At 54.1% G+C, this 18,612-nt stretch overlaps 1 protein-coding gene across 1 annotated transcript in view; it reads left to right on the top strand.

Annotated features, from left to right (window-relative positions):
- Positions 1-18,612, top strand: part of TGM2 (transglutaminase 2) — a 31,410-nt gene that overhangs the window by 9,736 nt on the left and 3,062 nt on the right. Inside the window, exons 4-11 of the mRNA XM_070420306.1 lie at positions 2,971-3,089; positions 5,061-5,189; positions 6,158-6,335; positions 9,463-9,598; positions 10,289-10,392; positions 11,801-12,043; positions 13,000-13,272; positions 17,869-18,029. Coding sequence (XP_070276407.1) covers positions 2,971-3,089; positions 5,061-5,189; positions 6,158-6,335; positions 9,463-9,598; positions 10,289-10,392; positions 11,801-12,043; positions 13,000-13,272; positions 17,869-18,029 — 1,343 coding nt within the window. The remainder of the gene's footprint in view (positions 1-2,970; positions 3,090-5,060; positions 5,190-6,157; positions 6,336-9,462; positions 9,599-10,288; positions 10,393-11,800; positions 12,044-12,999; positions 13,273-17,868; positions 18,030-18,612) is intronic.

Below are 18,612 nucleotides of genomic sequence, written 5' to 3'. Positions count from 1 at the left end.
GAGGGGACACTCAGGAGGACCGAGGCCCCCTTGAGCAGGTGGGAGGAGGCAGGGGCTGCCACAATGCCTCTTGGGCCTCGGTTTTCCCATCTGACTAACAAGGCAGTCGGCTGGGTTTCCTTCCTGCTCCTACACAGCAAGGCAGAGAGGGAGGCCTTGTGGGTGGGTCTCAGCCTAGGAACTGGTGTCTCCCCTTAAAGTCTTGGCCCAGGGCAGAAATCCTGGTCTCTCCAGCATCAGATAACCAGCTTCTTACAGGCCATTGCTTTATTTTTTTTTCTTCTCCATTTGGGGGTATTTGATAACATATTTGAACAGAAAGATGTTTTATTTTCTCTTTTACATACTTTGGCTTTTATTTCTCATTATAACAGTAAGACAGGAGACGGTCCTCTTTAAAAAACCTCAAGCACTGCAGAGACAGCCACTCCTTGTCACCCCTCCTTGGGGAACACCATCATAGCCACCATGGGGGGCTCATCTCCTTAGATTTGGGCACATGTGCCTGGAGATATCACTGCGTTGAGCTCCTCTGTCTCCTTTAATGTAAAAGGATCCCATAAATACATCAACCTACTGAGTTGTTTTTCTTCTACAATATGTCTTGAGTATCTTTCCACATTCATCTGCACACATAGACTCATTTTTTAAATGTGTTTTTATTGACTTCAGAGAGAGGAAGGGAGAAGGGGAGAGAGAGAGAAACATCAATGATGAGAGACAATCATCAATCTTCTGCCTCCTGTACGGCCCCTCCTGGGGATTGAGCCTGCAACCCGGGCATGTGCCCTGACCGGGAATCGAACCGTGACCTTCTGGTTCATAGGTCGATGCTCAACCACTGAGCCACACCAGGTGGGCCATCAGCTCATTCTTTTTGAGCACCTGAGTGACCATATCCTGTCCGTGTGGCTCTTTCGTTCATCTGGTCCCCTACGTCAGGGTTTCATCATGGGGAGGGTGTTGCACCCTTGCTTTCGTGGCCACATGGGATGGTTTCTCAGGACAGAATCGGCCTTGCTGGAGCCCGCTGTGTGCTTGTTTTAGTATATGTGCTGCCGAAGCGGGCACATGTGTGCTTGTTTTGATTTCTGACAACCTGCAGAGCTTACAGCCCGTTGGCAGCCCAGCCCGTGGAGCAGGAACATGCAGTGTCCTCCTCCAGCCAGCACTGTGCGATTTCAGAGTCCAGCGAACAGGGAGCAAGGTTCTGGGGATGTCCTCCTTCCTCTGGAACTGTCCCCTCCCTGCCCACGGGTTGGCGTGGCGGTCAGCCAAGCAGCACAGTGACTAAAGTGACCCACATCCCAGGGTGAGAGCCTCGAGGAAGCAGTGGGCCTGGTGACTGGAAAGCAGGAAGTTGGGCTCTGTGTGGGGTGGGGCTGGACGAGGACACTGTTCTCCCTCTGGGGCAGAGGGCAGGATTCGACCGTGACAGGGGACCCCCTGTCCCTGAGCTCCAGCATGGACAGGATCAAGTGCCCCTTACAAGCAAGGCTTCTGTCCCCAGTGCCCCACCCTTACCTGAGCTGGGAACCTGAGCTGGGGACATGCAGCGTGCTGACACGCTCACTCCAGCTCACTCCGATGGGAAAACACTGTGGGCATTTCTTTCTCTTTCACCCTTTTTCCCACACTGCCAACTGATTTATAACCACATGGTTCACTTATCGTAAGGCTAATTTGGATTGCACAATTTCCGGAGCCAAAGAGCAGGATACATAGACACTCAGCCATTGCCACATCTGCCTTCCTCCATGCAGTACGAGCGGGGGTGCTGGTCACTGCAGAGGGGCCGGTGGAGCCCGGGGCCCGAGGGGTCCTGGCCGCTGCATTCTGGCCCAGCTTTGCCAGGAGCGCCGACTGTGCTTTCTCAGGCAGAGCCTGGGGCCACCATTTCTTCAGGGGCCCACAAAAACATGTGAATTGTTTTAAAATCAGAAGAAAACAGTAAGTGTTTAGGCCAGAGAATATGTCTTAATATTACTAGATCCGTCATTATACCAATGCAGGCATGAAAAACATTTTTAATATATACATTTTTTTAATGGAAGCAAAAATGCCCAGGGCCCACCAAAGGCATAACGTGGCTCTGGAGTTCCCCTTCCTCCGTTTCTTCCCCTGTGACATGGAGACGGTAAAGGCCAGCCTGACATCTGACCTCCTGCCCTCTGGCCCCGGCTACCTCCGCCCCCTTGTCTGCCCTCACTGGTCACAGGGAACTAAGTGCCCTGCATTTTTCAGCCGCTGCAACTTGGCTGTCTCTGGTCCCCTGCTTAGCATGTCGTCAAGGCCTCAGATGCCACCTGCTCCAGGTGGCTGTGCCTAACCCCCGAGCTGGACGGGGCCCCACCGCCCCAGCGCCGCAGACACACTTCCTTGGCTTTCTCTCCACCCTGAATAGTGCTCCTTCCTCACGCCGGCTCGGGCTTTAGCTGACGAAGCACCTTTCAGATCTGCCACCCATTGTACGCACAGGGAACACAGAGAGGTGGGCAGAGCAGGGGAGGTGACCTGCTAGGGCCACACAGCAAGTGAGGACCAGAGCTAGGGGCTCCCAACTCCTGCCCAGGCTCCTTTGCCCTTTGTTTTAGCATCAGTTTTCCCGATCGTAAAGTATTTTTGAGGCTCAGTTTTTCCACCTGTAAAATGGGGCTTTCATGGATCCCTTCTCCATAGGGCTCTTGTGGAGAATAAGCAAGTTACTATATACCACATGCTTATCACCAATCCGGGCACTTGACAAACAGTTGGATGAAAGGCAGCCCGCCGTTGTTGTCACTAACTGATAACACAATCTCTGTCATTGGCATGGGATTATGTATTAATGATTAGTTTTTCAGATTAAATGCTAGAAAGGCTTCTGAGACGCCGACCTGGCCCCGGGGAGTTGGCATTCCCGATGCCAAGTCTGCGGGAACCCTGGGCCTCACCAGACCCAGAGCTGAGGCTCTTCCTTCCCACCCACAGCGGATGCTGTGTACCTGGACTCCGAGGAAGAGCGGCAGGAATACGTCCTCGCCCAGCAGGGCTTCATCTACCAGGGTTCGGCCAAGTACATCCATGGTGTCCCTTGGAACTTTGGGCAGGTATGGTCTCACCCTGCCCCTCCCAACCATCTCAGACCCACTGTGTGCTGGGCTCTGGGTCTGAGACAGTCAAGTTGCAAAAATGTGATCTGGCCTCAGAGCCACCCACCCCATGTTGTCAGCATTCAAGGTCCCTGAAATGGAGGCTCAGAGACAGTCCAGGCCAGGCCTGAAGTCACACAGCGAAGGGTTTCCCTACCTGCCATGGGAGCAGCAGCCCCAGATATTCAAGGTGGGAAAGAATGAGGGGAGCCTTTAGGAGTTGTGGGCAGGCAGTCATTCCAGGAGAGAGAAGGGGGACATTCAAGGCCATATATCAAATTAATAGGCAGCACTTGGTGAGTACTTACTGTATGCTCAGCATGTGCTGAGAGCAGGCTTTAAACCTTTATCTACATCAGTGGACCTCAAGCGTCAATATACATCAGAATCACTGGGAAAGTGTGTAAAATACACGTCACTGGGCCCACCCCTAGTTTCAGATTCAGTAGGTTTGGGTGTGGCCTGAGATTCTGCATGATTAACAAGTTCTCAGGTGATGCTGATGCTTCTGATCTAATGTCTATACTTTGGGAACTGTTGGTCTGGATATATCAGCTAGCTACTGCCGAATAACAAACAAGCCTAAACCCGAGAGGCTTAAATCTCTGGATCAGCCAGGGCATGGCTGTCTAGGCTGAACTTGTCTGACCTCAGCTGGATGGCTCATCTCTGTTCCATGTGGTTTCTCATTCTCCCAGGCCAGCCTGGGCTGGTTCTCCAAACCATTGCTGTTTTCCTCTACCATTCAGCCTCCCATAAAAATTCTTGAGACATTGCTGAGAAAATTCATGAAGCAAAAACTATCTCACCCCTGACCCCTCAACCTCCTGATGTAAAGGAAGGGAATAATTGCCCACAGGGGACAGGGCAGTTCCTGAAATAGGCACCATGTGATCTGGGCTTTGAAGGAGGTGGGTGCATGTCTACTAGGCAAAGGGAACTGCATGAGCAAGAGCTTGGAGATGGGAACGTTTATGCCTAAGAAGTATCTTGTAGCCTGAGGAGCATCATACTTACGAAGGAGCCCCAGGAGGTGAAGTGGAGAAGTCAGCAGTGTTCAGGTTGGAAACTGGCCTTAATGTCAGGCTGATGGCAATAGGGAGCCACAAAAGGATTCGAGCCATGGAGGGAGACCTGTGATGAGGCCTGGTTTGGGACAAGGCCATAGAGATGGGGAGCAGGGGGCAGACGGAAGAGGCTTCGAACATGACAGATCCGTGGTCCAATGGATGTGACAAGGAGGGAGTCCTACTTTGGATAAAGATTACATTTGAGTTGCAAGGATGAGAAGGTGTGAGCCATACCGAGAGCAGCAGGAAGAGCGTTCCATCCAAGCAAAGGAAAGGGCCAGTCCAAAGGCCCTGCAGTAAGAGGGGAACCCCAGCCACAGATCATGCAGGGCCCTGCAGGCTACAAGGGAAATCTAGATTTTAATGAGTACGGTAGAAACAGAGGCGTGACGAGATTACCAGTAGATTTATACCTTTCAAATCTACGTCAGTTCCAATCAGAGCAGTGTGGGTGGGCGGGGTGAGAGAGGAGGGGGCCCTCATCCGCTCTGCAGGGTGAGTCAGGTTTTGGGGGAAGTAGGAGATTTGGCTGAGCAGAGAGGGTAAAGGGACACTGGCAGGGCCTGAGGTGACTCTGAGGGTAGAGAAGCCCCAGGGACACTGGGCTCCCCACTCAGTGGTCTCTACTCCAAATCCCCAGGACCCCCCAGCCAGACCCTGGATGCAGGCACACCCCCTTTCCCTTTCTCATACACTCAGTCTTTGTCCCACCCCAGTCCCTCCTCAGCCAGGAGAAGCTGGCATCACAGTCTGTGTAAGGCAGGCTGAGGGGTCCTATAGCCGCTGGGCTTCAAGGCAGACTTCCTGGAGGAGGTGACTCCTCACCCCCCTCATCTTCCTCTTGTTTCCTCTGACACAGTTTGAAGACGAGATCCTGGACACCTGCTTGAAGCTCCTGGACGTCAACCCCAAGTACCTGAAGAACGGTGGCCGTGACTGCTCCCGCCGCAGCAGCCCCGTCTATGTGGGCCGGGTGGTGAGCGCCATGGTGAGTGAGGGTCCATGACAGAGCACAGTGGGGGCTTCCAGGGGATGGGTGAGTCTCAGCTAAGAGAGCTTGTATTTAGAAAGACAAAATTTACTCAAATGAGGATAATGTCATGTGATCCCTCAAAGCAATTCATTCGTTCAGCAAATATTTATCAAGTGCCGCTATGTCCCAGGCACTGGAGGAACAGCTGGGTTTAAGACATGTGTGGTCTCTAACTTCATAGAGTTTATGTTCCAGTGGGAGAGTGAGCAAAGACAGACATTAACCAAAATGTCATGTGAATGAGTTGCATAGTCATAAATAATGATGCAGGCGCTGAAGGAACCCAGATGTGTGAGCGTGTCTGACCGCAGGGCCTAACCTCAGCGAGGGAGGGGGGAGCCTCCGTAAGTGACGATCCCTGAGCTGATATACGAACTGGGAGGAGAAGAGCCTTTCAGACAGAGAGTTCAGCTTGTGCAAAGACCCTGAGTAGGTGCCGACTTGGGCAGGTTTGAAGAGCAGAAGGGGGGCCAGCGTGTTGGAGCAGAGTGAGCAAGGGGGAGCAGGGTGCAGGCGGGGCTGCAGAGGGAGGCCAGGGCCAGACCACGCAGAAGCCTGGATTTTATCCCCAAGGGAAGGGAGTTGGGGAATGACACAATCTGGGCAGGAGCCAGAACTGGTCTTTGTACTCAGATCACAGGGTGCCACCCCGTAGACACATTCACATCTCCAGCATCGCCCTCATGGCCTTGTCCCCTCTCCACCTCCTGCCTTCCCTTTCTCTTTCCTGCACCCTGGCTGCCAGCCCCAACCATCTCTGCTGTACCACACAGCCTGTCACACCTTGGTACCTTCGCACCTGCTGTTCCCTCATCCTGAAACTCCCTTCCCTGCCTTTTACTGTGTGCTGAACTTGTGCTCATCCTGGCACGGCCACCACCCTCTCCCCAGACTTGATCCCCCCGATGCCCGGCTGGTTGCAGGTCAACTGCAATGACGACCAGGGTGTGTTGCTGGGACGCTGGGACAACAACTACGCGGACGGCGTCAGCCCCATGTTCTGGATCGGCAGTGTGGACATCCTGCGGCGCTGGAAGAACTACGGCTTCCAGAAGGTCAAGTACGGCCAGTGCTGGGTCTTCGCTGCTGTGGCCTGCACGGGTGAGCTGCACACTGGGGTGTGGGAGGGCCTGGAACCTTTTCTCAGCTCCGTGAGCCCTCGAAGTGGGGTGCAGAGAGCCCTGGGGTGGGAATCAACAGACCCAAGGTCTCGTCCTACCTCTGCCACCAGTGCCATCAATGTACTGTGTGGCCTGGAGCCAGTGGCTGCCCCTCTCTGTTCCTTTTTCCCACAATGAGGGATGTTATTTGGGAGGCAGCACGGGCTCAGGGTTGAGAATATAGACTTTGGAGCCAGGCAAACCCGAGCTGATGATGGTGCTTTGAGAATGGGTTAGCATCACATCCCAGTTGGGAACATGGAGTCAAGGGTGGAATTCAAACCCCAGCTGGGCTTCTGACCATGTGTGTCCTTAAGAGTAAATCACTTAACTCAAATGGGCATAATAATAGTGCCTTTATTCTGGGGTGTTGTAAAGATTAAGTGAATTAGCATATGCAAAATGTTTAAAATTACTTCATATGCATAACAGCAAATACTTACATAGTGCTGCTGCCATTACTACCATTATTATTATTATTATTATTATTATTATTATTATTGGGCTCAGGAAATCTAAGAGGCTGATCTTGGGTTCCTAGCTTCTCTGACTCTAAGACCAGTGCGCAGGTCCAGAAAAGGGTCCCCAGCAGCCCCTGCACTTTCCTCCCCTCTAGCAGGCTGGGTGCCTGTTCCTAGCGAGGCTGCCTCTGCTTTTCCTTCCCCATTTCCCCTCCTCCATGACTGTCTGCCCCCCCCCCCCCCCCCCCCCCCGTGACCTCTGAATTCCTCTTTCAAGGGAAACCTCCCCCTCCTGCCCCCTTTCCTCTGAGGGGCCTACAGCACACCTGCTCAGAGAACCCCATGGGTTTCCTGGAGAACCCCCACCATTGGCGGTCTGAGTCCCCGCGCTTCCCTACAGATGCCTGCTTCCCCCGGGGCTGTGACCGCCTGCAGGTTTAGCTGCAGATCTTGCCCGTGACTGTCCTCTCCCCTGGGCCAAGGCTGAGTCAGGGTCCTTGCAGCCTCCTCCCAGGCCTGGAGTGGAATGGAACCAGGAAAACTTAGGCAAACCAGGGGCTGTCTGACTCCCTTGGTCCCAGCATTTCTTCAGGAAGCCAAATGGTGGGTTGGTCCATGGGCGCTGGAGTCTTACTGCCTAGTTTGATCCCAGCTCCACCTCCAGCCCCTGGGTGGACTTGGGCACGAGAATTCGTATCTCTAAGCCTCAGTTTCCTCACCTGTAGAATGGAGACAGTGGTGACCAACCCAATTCACAGGAAGCTTGTAGGATCCTTAGCACTGTCTCGGGCTCAGGTTAGGTTTGGGTTGGGGGTTGTCAGGGGAAGCTGTGATTCCTCATCTGGATCCTGGGGCATTTTCTCCGTGTCTTTGAGTTGGCCAACATTGGCAGACAGACATTTGCAGGGCACCGTGACACACTTTGCTGGTCCACCCTGGGCACTGGCAGACTGGACTGCCCATACCCAGCACCTCTCTGAGTCATCACAACATCCAGACAAGCAACTATTATTAGCTCCTCTCAGAGGAGGAAATGAAGGCTCAGAGAGGGCAAGTGTCTTGTCCGAGGTCACACAGCTGGTGGTGAGTGGCACGGCTGGGCTTGGAACCACGTGTGCTTGACTTGGGGGAAGCCTCCTGGCTGTAGACTGTGATGGAGGCTTCCCAGACACCATCCGTGGGGACAGGGATGATACCTTGCTCCTTGGGCAGTGAGGACAGGATTCTGGTGGCATGGCGGGGCAAGGCCTAGGTTTGGGCCACCAGCCTTCGCTGAGGCAGCAGCCAGTCTGGCCTCGGCCCAGGCCTCAGGGCACAGGAACCAGGCAAGAGGTAGGGATTCATGCTGCTCCTTTCCCGCCTCCCAACGCCCACACATCTGGCCAGGACCCTGGGCCCTAGCTGATGGCAGGCAAAGTTCACATCCCTGCCCCTCCCCTGATTTAGCAATTCAACCTCGGTCAGAACGAAAAGCGAAACAAGAGTCCTGGAGGTCATGTTGGCAGGGCTTTTCTGCTTCACTTATTTTTTTTTAACTATTTACTTTCTTTATCCTACCCTGAGAGTGTGTTGCTTTTACAATGTACATTAAAAAGCACCTGAAAGATGGGGAAGTAAAAGCCCCATAATTCCATCTGTCAGGAGCACCCAGGACCGCCATTCGGGCAAGATTCATGCCTGGGGTTCTCTCCTCTCCATGTGCTTTGGAGTAAATACAGGGCCCTCCTCACCCATGACTGTGTCCCAACACATCTGATGACACTGCACCTGCACCCTGACCTTATTTCATAGAAGAGGAGACAAGGCCCAGAGAGGTGGAGGGACTGGCCCCAGGTCACACAGCTGGAAGCAGCGACAGCTTGAATGGAAGGTTTTCTGACCTCTGCTTCCTCTTCTGCCTGTTTCACTGCTTGCCCCCCACTCTGAATCTCTATCATTCCTTCATTCCTCCCTTCCTCCCTTCCTCCTCCTCTCTCTACTTCACCCACACTTTCATCTCATTGGACAAGATAGTCTGTGCCAGGCCTACGCTGGGCCCTGGGGATATGAAATAAGACAGATCCCTCCCTGCCTCGGAGGACCAATTAAAGACCCCTCACGTGCCCGCCATTGAGGAATGATGATGAATCCCTAGTCTTGGTATGAATGCAAACAATGGGGCAATTTAAACCCAGCGAGGTGGCTTTCCTGGAGGACAGCACATGCCAATGCCCTGCGGCTGGTGGGAGTGTGGATGCTGGGGGAGCAGTGAGGAGGCCAATGTGGCTGGAGCAAAGTGTGCAGGAGGCAGTCAGGGGCCAGCCCCTACAAGGCCAGGGGGCCACAGCCGGAGGTCTGGCCTTGACCTCAAGGACCATGGGGAGCCATTGCAGGTTTAGCAGAGGCATGTTGGTGTCAGATTTGCATTTTAGAGGTTTCTTCTGTTAGCTGGGGGTACAGAGTGGACATGGGGCGACTAGCAAGGTGGACGCCATTGTCTGGGTAAGGGGATGACACACCCTCACCACTTGGACGGTGGGTGCAGTATTCCCTGGGGTACAGAGGGGCACGTCTTCAGGTCCTCAGCCCGATCCCTAACCCCTCTCTCTGCCGTGTCCCCCCTCCCAGTGCTGCGGTGCCTGGGGATCCCCACCCGAGTCGTGACCAACTACAACTCGGCCCATGACTCGAACAGCAACCTGCTCATCGAGTACTTCCGCAACGAGTTTGGGGAGTTCGAGGGTAACAAGAGCGAGATGATCTGGTGAGGCGGGGCCCAGGTTGGGGGGAGGGCCCTGTGGTCTCTAGGAGAGGAGATCTGGGAAGGCTTCTCAGAGGAGGTCACATTTGAATTGGGTTTCAAATCTGAACAGAGTTTGCACGAGGGGGAAACGGGGTGTGGGGAGGGCTCTCCAGGCAAGGGGTCAGCATGAGCAAAGGCCAAGAGGAGAAAAGTCAGCGCGACGCCTGGATGGCCTCAGGGAGTAGCGTTGTCGGGATTCTGGAAGCCAGGACAGGGAGCCTGGGCCTCCAGAGGCAGCGGCTGTCACCTCACCCAAGGCTTCCAACTGGGAGCGGGACAGGCTGACCACCTTGGAGCAGGTCTGGAGGGAGAGACCGGAGGTGGGGTGTGGTCCAGGCGGCTGGGGATGAGGCCTGAACCAAGGCACAGCCTGTTTCCAGAGGCTGGAAAAGAAGGGACGGGGCCGAGAAATTAGGAGGAAACCTCACTGAACATCAGGAGCCACTGAAAGGGTAGGGCGGTGGGAGAGGCATTGAGAATGACACTCAGTGCAGGAGTGAGCACCTGGCCAGGGCCCACAGAGAGAAGAGCAAAGAGGAGTGTCAGGGGGCCAGGTGGGCCCAGCTGAGGACGAGGCGAGTGTGGACGGTGGGGAGGGGATGAAAGCCTGAGTGTGAGTCCTGGCCAACGTTCCGCTTCGTTTCCCAACAGGAACTTCCACTGCTGGGTGGAGTCGTGGATGACCAGGCCCGACCTGCAGCCGGGCTATGAGGGGTGGCAGGCCCTCGACCCCACACCCCAGGAGAAGAGTGAAGGTGGGTAGGTGTGTCCCCATTTCCTAGATGAGGAAACTGAGGCTCAGAGAGCACTACTCAGAGTCCCTCCGCTGGAGAGCACAGGGCTGGCATTCTAACCCAAGTCTGGCTGACCCCGAGGTCACTGACTGGCCCATCTAATGTGGGGACCTCACTGATGTAATATGAAACGTCACCCCTGCCTGCTGTGGAAAACAGAAAGTAGGGAGAAGCATAAAGAAAATATCAAATAGCAACTTGTCCTCTCCCTCCACACAAAGCATCGTTAGCATTCTCACACAGTCACCTCCAATGATATGCTTGTTTGCATAGGTGTGTGCAGGCGAGGAAGAGAGAACCACGGCAAAATCGGTGAAGCCAATTCATAGGACATAATACCTAGGGTTTTCAAAGTCAACCAATTACACTGAAATAGAGTTATCAAAAAATATTAAAAATAAATTTGTAATGTAATCGTATAGGTTTCCTATAACAAGATCTAATGGTAGAATTAATACGTTAGGTAACTTGGTAGCAAGGATGAGCATGAACGTTATCTCCGATTATCTGTGACCACTATGAAGTGCTATGAAAGTGTCTGTGGTTTTATGGGTGATGAGTCATAAGTGCAGCTAAGAGTATGGTTTGCTGCTTCCACAGTCGAAGGAAATGCTGTCAGAGTACAGTGAAGAGAAAGACCTCATCTTCCCCCATCCAAGTTCACAGACCCCTGAATTCTATTCGTTGCACCTTGGGGGTCCGTGGACTCCGGGTTAAGAGCTCTGGCTATATGTGGCCTTTCATGCTAATTTGTCCCCTTTCCGTCTGTCATTAGCATTTCTCTACCGGGCAGTTTCAGTGATTTGAATTTGAATTTTGTGTTACTGTGTTCCATCAAATGGACTCACCATAATACAGTGACCCAGCCTCCAGTCCTCAGCTTTCAGATGTGTGACCAGTCTGAGGCAGCTGTGAACCACGCTGAGATAAACATTGGCGCGGGTGTTGTACCAGGCAGAGGCCCTGCCTTCTCAAATACGGCCAGCTGCGTGGCTCCCTCGGTTCCTTAGGGTGCTTTGGGGTATCCTTCTATTTATCCATTACTTACATAGCACCTCATGTATGCAAATCCTCATTGGGGAGGTATAAATAGCATCCCCAACAGGAAACCGAGGCTCTGAGAAGTTAAGTAACTACTTCAACGTCACACAGCTAGAAAGAGCTATGATTTGAACCCTAAAAGCTGGGCTCCAGAGTCTCGATCCTTAATTCTTACCTATGATGCTTTCCTAGCAGTGGAGTCCCTGAGCCAAAGGGCTTTACAGCCTCGAGACGTTTTTCCGCTTGTGGGTGACGTGTGGAAGGTTTTGGAGGGTGCCATCCTACCCTCATCCCAGGTGCATGTCTGCCTCCTCTTCCCCCCGACCAGGGACATACTGCTGTGGCCCGGTTCCAGTTCGAGCCATCAAGGAAGGCGACCTGAGCCCCAAGTACGACGCCCCTTTTGTCTTTGCCGAGGTCAATGCCGATGTGGTGGAATGGATCCGGCAGGCGGACGGGTCCATGCACAAGTCCATCAACAACTCCATGATGGTGGGGCTGAACATCAGCACGAAGAGTGTGGGCCGTGACCAGCGCGAGGACATCACCCACAACTATAAGTACCCAGAGGGTAGGTGCCCAGGGCCTTCGACACTGCCTTGCAGATAAGCTGCCGGTTTTACCAGCCCGGCGTGTGTGTGTGTGTGTGTGTGTGTGTGTGTGTGTGTGTGTGATTTGGCAGTCTGCATACAATGACCTGTGGGTTACACTCTCCGTTCCAAAGAATTCCTTAGGAACAGGTTATACTTACCAAACACACTGGAAGACGGTGGTAGAGGATAATTTGTTTAGGAAAATAATTCTATATTCCACAAAAGGATTCCATTTGGTCTTGAAGCCTCACTTTTTGGGGAGTTGGCTTGACTCAATAAAACTGAAGGGGGTGTCTGTTGTATAGGAGAGGCATGCATCGTAACAAAAATGGATGATGTCCATGTTGTGTGTTAACAGCGCTGACCAGCAGTGGGCCCTACAGCTGTAGATGGGCAGTTCCACACTTTTTCAACTCGAGAGGCTTGGAAATCCAGGGGGCCCTGGAGGAGGTTTCTGAAACTCAGTCGTGTTTATTTTTGCAGTAGTTCTCATACAGCTGGGGAAGTGCGCAGGATGGTGGATGGGGAGGGGTGAGATGAAAGAGAAATGGACCAAGAGAGATTTAAAGATAAGATGGGTTCAATCAGGCACAAAAATAAGACTTCTTTCTGTTGCTAATGTTAAATCAGTAGGAGGAGGTGGGGGGAAGGATGTGGATTATTTTTAAAATTGGATCGGGCGCATCTGACAGCCAATCCAATACGATTGATGTTTCTAAGCATCTGCCCAGCACAGTGGGGCTCACAGGGATGACGAGGAAGCCAGACCCCGGCCCACATCTGGCCCGCACTGACTTTCCAGGGCTGGCCGGGGGTTGGGGGTCCCGTGGCCGTGCTCTGGGTGGAAAGGATAACACAGAAGGAAGAGGTGTTCCCGGGCCTCTGAAAGGTCTAGAGAGGATGGTTTGACAGGATGTCTTGCCTATCCCCACAGGGTCCCCAGAGGAGAGGGAGGCCTTCAGGAAGGCCAACAACCTGAACAAGCTGGCAGCTAAAGAGGAGACGGGGGTGGCCATGCGGATCCGCGTGGCCCGAAGCATGAAAATGGGCAGCGACTTCGACGTCTTTGCCCACATCACCAACAACACTGCGGAGAGCCACGCCTGCCGCCTCCTGCTCTGCGCTCGCACTGTTAGCTCCAACGGGACGCTGGGGCCGGTGTGCAGCTCCAAGACCCTGCTCGACCTTTCCCTGGAGCCCGATTCCGGTAAGGCCCTTTGTTCCTGGATCAGTTATTGACCACAGACTGACGTGCCAGGAAGGGCCCTGCGCCCTGAGCGTGTGCCGTTTACCTCCCCATTTTCCAGGGGAGAAGACTGAGCACAGAGTGGTTAAGTCACTTTCTCAAGACCACACAGTCGGGATGTGGCAGGACTGAGACTCGAACCTGTGCTGTCAGCAGCTACACTGCTTTGTTCCATCTCATGTTCTCGGGCTCCGACTGCTTTCCCAGACTCTCAACTGCTCTCTCCCCGCTAATTCCTTTCCTCCGTCTCCAGCAACTCCCACACCCAGGAGCCTCTCTCCTCTGGAGGTTCCCAACCCCTGAGAGAAGAGGTTCTAGACCAGCGGTTCTCAACCTGTGGGTCGCGACCCCTTTGGGGGTCGAACGACCCTTTCACAGGAGTCACCTAAGACCATCCTGCATATCAGATATTTACATGACGATTCATAACAGTAGCAACATTACAGTTATGAAGTAGCAACGAAAATAATTTTATGGTTGGGTCACAACATGAGGAACTATATTTAAAGGGCCAGAAGGCTGAGAACCACTGCTCTAGACCAACGCTAAGGCCATGTGGCTGCTGAGCACTTGACATGCCGCTGGCGCAACTGCGGAACTGAAGTTTCCATTTCACTTTGGAAACAGCCGCGTGTGGCCGGAAGCTGCCACATTGGACAGTGTAGCTGTCGTGGTGACAGGAGAAACGGTCCAGTCCACTGCGGAGAGAAGGTTTTCCTCCTGGCCCTGATTGTCTCCTCATAAATGTTTAGCCCTAGCGCCTGTCCCGTCCACCCTGTAAGGCAGACCCCCTTCCCTTCCCTCCTTAGTTCCATGTCTCCCCTGTTTTGGGGTAAAATAATGTCAGTAGATGACCCAGCCCTCAGCCCTGGGCAGAGCCTCTGCCTGCAGGGTCATTCCCTTGGTCCCTTTTGTTGCCCAGCTTTGTCGCCATGCCGGGTTGTCTTCCTTAAGAAGGGGTCATCTGGGGCTGGGCCTTGAGGGATGCATAGGAGTTCACTTTGGAAAATGGGCAAATAAGCCTGAGACCCTGAGAGGGGTTGTGGCCGCTGCTGAGGTCACTTGGTAAGGCGGCACAGAGCCCTCCTCCCCCAGCCCAGCAGCCCAGTCCTGCCTTTTGCATTAGGAGCCAGAGGCATGAGAAGGGCAGAGGGGTCATGGAGCTGGGAGAGGACCTGGGGGCAGTGGAGTGAGACACTGACGGTCCTCTGAGGGTCCTTCTGGCTGAACCTCCGTGTCCCCCTCAGAGACAGGAGAGTCATGACCTGATAGTGTGGGACTGTCTGGCCAGCAAGAGGCGGGCACACTGTAGCCACTTCATACCTGGGACTATGCTAGTACGCAGAGCTGCGCGAGGCCCAGGGCAGGAGTGCTCTGTGTTGATGCAGGTGGGCCCTCCCTCTCCTCTTGCCTGTCAGCCCGCACGTTTCCTCTCCTTCGGCCCTTGGCCCCATGGGCTGGCGTGTGGGGCACAGCCATCCAGGTGCTAGGGAGGCCTGTCTGTGTTTCAGGCCGGGGGTCTATGGGACTGACAGTGCCACCTCCTGGTTTTGTCTTGGGAGCCACATGGGCACTCCCGGAGCCGCATGTCCAGAGCAGACACTCGGTCAGGGTCCCTGAGCAGGGCCAAGCCCTCCGGACAGAGTCACTTGGCACTAGGGCTGGGGTCCCAACACTTACACTGTTGAAAGATGCATTCTGAGGCCAGTCAGACTGGCTTTGCATGTGGCCACTACCACCTCCTAAATATATGACCGTGGGCAGGTGGCCACACTGCCTGCGCCGCAACCCATACTCACCCATTAATTGGAGCAACAACATGCCCACCTAACGGGCCCTGTGAGGACGTGTGCTCAGGTGCTCAGGAGCCCGCTGGAAAGTGTAAAGTGGTGCTGGGTGTCGGGGGCCTTCACTCCTCGCTGAGCAGAAGTGCAAACAGGCGTGGGTGGCGAGAAGCCCCCGGGCCTTTCCTGATCACCTGCTGTGCCAGGTAGTGGTCTCCGTGCTGGGCGCAGTGGGGCCTGAGCCCTGCTGCCCTGGATGGCACGGCAAGGACCCAGCTTGGCCCTAAGCATCCGGGCCCTACGTGTCAGGTGTGTGGGGTGTCAGAACACCCAATTCTGCTGACGGGCTGTGGGTGCCGGGGTGTTTCTCTTCTCCATCCCAGGCCTCAGGCTCCTCGTTTGGACAAAGTCTGACTCATCTTTGTAGAGCCCTTCGGCCCACTTGTTAGGATGCATTCATGTCATTTCCTTCTTGGGCTCGGGACCACTTCAAAGGGAGGAAGTGTCCTTCCTGGACTGTGTGGCAAGATGTGAACTTCAGCCTGGACCAGGGATAATGATTTCCTCCGGGGCCTCTTTGCCGCCCAGATGCCATCGGGCCCACGGAGCACTGTTCCGGAGAGCCTCCCACCAAGCCTGTCGCTGTTTCTCCTCATCCTGGGGATGTGTTCACAACAGGGGGTCATGGACCCACAAGGGCACAGCCTTCAGGGAGCGGGCAGAGGGCGGTATCCTCAGGCTGCGAGGCGGAGCTAGTCTAGGTGCCCCTGGGGCCTCCAGTGCCAAGCTCAACCTGAGGCAGATTCTGTGACTCTTAAAAACCCCACACTTTGGCTGAGTTGCACATGATTCTCGGAAGATAAGATCTGGGGGTTTCCATGTGCTAATGGACAGGAAGCTGGGCCTAGGACAGCAGAACAGAATCCAGTCGCCCCCACCCCTGCCTCCTTGCCCTGCTGCTTCTCTCCCTCCCCTTCCTGCCCCTCCTTGTCTTTCTCTCTCCTCCCTCACCCCTCCCGGTGGTCACCGGGAATGCAGCCAATTGGTGATCACGCCTGCCCACAGCACCCTCCAGAACAGGCAAATCATTAAGGAATGACTGAAACCACCGGACAAGTTTCCTACTCTCGGCCAGCACCTGGTCCAAGGCCAAGGCCGTGGTCCCTGCCGTGGTCCCTGCGGCAGAAGGCAGTTCTCGAAGGTCCAACCCCACCCGGTTCAGCCTCCTGGAAAAGTCAACAGTTGGGCCGTGTCCTCGAAGCCCCTGGACAACAATGTTCCCTTTCTTTCCTGTGGAGTTGGTCAGACTTTCCACTCTGCCCCACCAGGAATTTTCACTCCTTTTGGTCCCTTTTGGCGGAGGATTTGCTTTTCTTCCCCTAATGTCATCTGATCAGAGGTTGGGGCAGATCCACCCTGGGAATGAATGGCTGGAGGGCTGGGCACACGGAGGCAGCATTTTCCAAAGGGTGGGATGTGGGCCATCAGTGTGAGAAAGTGACTCTCTCAGCTCTCCACGCTCCTTCAGATGACCTCATGGGGGACGTCGCAGTGGGTGCTAACGGGTCTTAGCATCCCAACCCTTGCTAATTGCCCTTTTGAACAGTAAGCTCAGGTCTCAGACTGAGAGCCCTTAGCCAACAAGATAACTCACCGGAATTGAATAAGCATGACTTAGCTGGTATTTATTTTTACCAGTTACCTTCTATTTATGGTAAATGAGACTGGTTTGCTGCAAATGATGATGAAAAATTTCCCTGGTTAGAATAGGCTAGAAAATATAAATGAGTGGACTGAAAGAAAAATAATGAGCAAAGAATTAGGATACTCTCCGATGTGTGAAAAATCGTGAATGGCTGGAGTTTGGGAAATGCTGGTCTAGTGGGGGGAGGAAGGGGCCAGATGGCAGAAAAAGAGGCACCAGCATCTCCTGTCAGGGCACTGGGACGATGGAGAGAGGCACTGGGGTGATGATGGAGCCCAGGGACCCTCCCTCCAGTGATCCTGTGTGGCAGGGGAGGCCCAAGAAACAGGGATCTGTCCAAGGCTCCCTGTGACCAATGGGACAAGCAGGACCCGGCTCAGGCTTGCGTATTCTCAGTCCTGTGTCCTTTTCCCTGCTCTTTCCTGCCCGCTACAGGCCTCAGTGTTCTTGTCAGAATAATGGGCTGACAATCACACTTGGTTTCTCTGCAGTGGGAGGGGTGGCCCTGGTTCCTTCTCTCTTACTCCCGCATTGCTGTGTGGCTTTTGCTCTAAAAGGACCTCTCATCTTAGTGCTGCCAGCGTTAAAGGTGCCGATTGTCTGGGGAAACAAGAGGCAACAGAAAAAACAGAGAGGGGAGGTCATCTTCCCGGGCTCACACAGCCCGTCATTGGCCAACCAGGGCCAGGTCTCCTGATCTGAGCCCTACTGGCAGGAGTGTTTCTTCGTCTATCGAATGGCACAGTCTTACCGACCTCATGGGGGAGAGTGAGGTCCTGACTGGCCAAGTGACTTGCCCAGCATCCCTGTGAGCAAAGGGGGGGAGGCAGGATCAGCACCCAGGCCTGTCAGAGCTCCAGGCCTTCCCCTACCAGCTGTTTTACTTCCCCTGCCCACCTCCTCCCTGGGCACCCTGGAGCCAGGGCAGGCAGGGGAAAGGCCTGGGACCTGCCCAGCCATCCTCCCGCTGTGTGAGCTCGAGCACATTCCTTGCCCTCTCTGTGCCGGTGGAAATGGAAGAGGAGAGGGGTCTTGGTCATTAAGTGTGCTCTCGCCTCCCCCCTGCAGAGAAAAGCATCTCCCTTCCAATCCTCTACGAGGAGTACTGTGGCTACCTGACGGAGTCGAACCTCATCAAGGTGCGGGGCCTCCTCATCGAGCCAGCTGCCGACACCTACCTGCTGGCCGAGAGGGACATCTATCTGGAGAATCCAGAAATCAAGATCCGGGTAAGGGGCTGGCTGGGCAGGGCCCCAGGGCAAGCCCAGAGCTGGGAGAGGGAAGGCCTGGTGCACCTGCATCCCTGCACCCTCAAGCTCGTTGACAATTCAGGGATCTTCATGAAAAGCATCACGAAACCAAAAGAATTTGGGCCTCATGTAGCCTCTAGGAGTGAATCTTAGAATCTCAGCATGGTAGAGTCATGGCATTTAGGGATCTCAGAGTCATGGACCCTTAAAAGCTAGCCTCCTAAAGCTAGATCCCCAGAGCCTGGGACCCTGGTGGGACAGGGAGCGTGGGGAAGTCAAGGGCATAGACTCTGAAGTCTGGCTGCCTGGCTTTGTGGCTGGGTGGCCCTGGGCATACTTCTCTGCCCCTCCCTGCCTCAGTTTATTCATCTTAAGGTGGGCGTTATAAGGATTAAATGTGCATCCACAAGAAGCACATAGAACCTATCCAGTGCATTGTAAGTGCCCAATAAAAATTGTCACCATCATCATTGTCATCGTAGTGATTGACTTCAAGGAGCCACTCAGGACCCCAAATGCAGCAGTTACGAATAAATGGTGAAGAGCAGAGCGTGAGGGAGTG

Source organism: Myotis yumanensis, unplaced genomic scaffold, assembly GCF_028538775.1.
Source record: "Myotis yumanensis isolate MYYU_CA2020_CCGP unplaced genomic scaffold, mMyoYum1.0.hap1 SCAF_7, whole genome shotgun sequence".
Classification (NCBI taxonomy): Eukaryota; Metazoa; Chordata; class Mammalia; order Chiroptera; family Vespertilionidae; genus Myotis; species Myotis yumanensis.
Note: the sequence above shows the minus strand (reverse complement) of the source record. Positions and strands in the feature narration are given on the sequence as shown.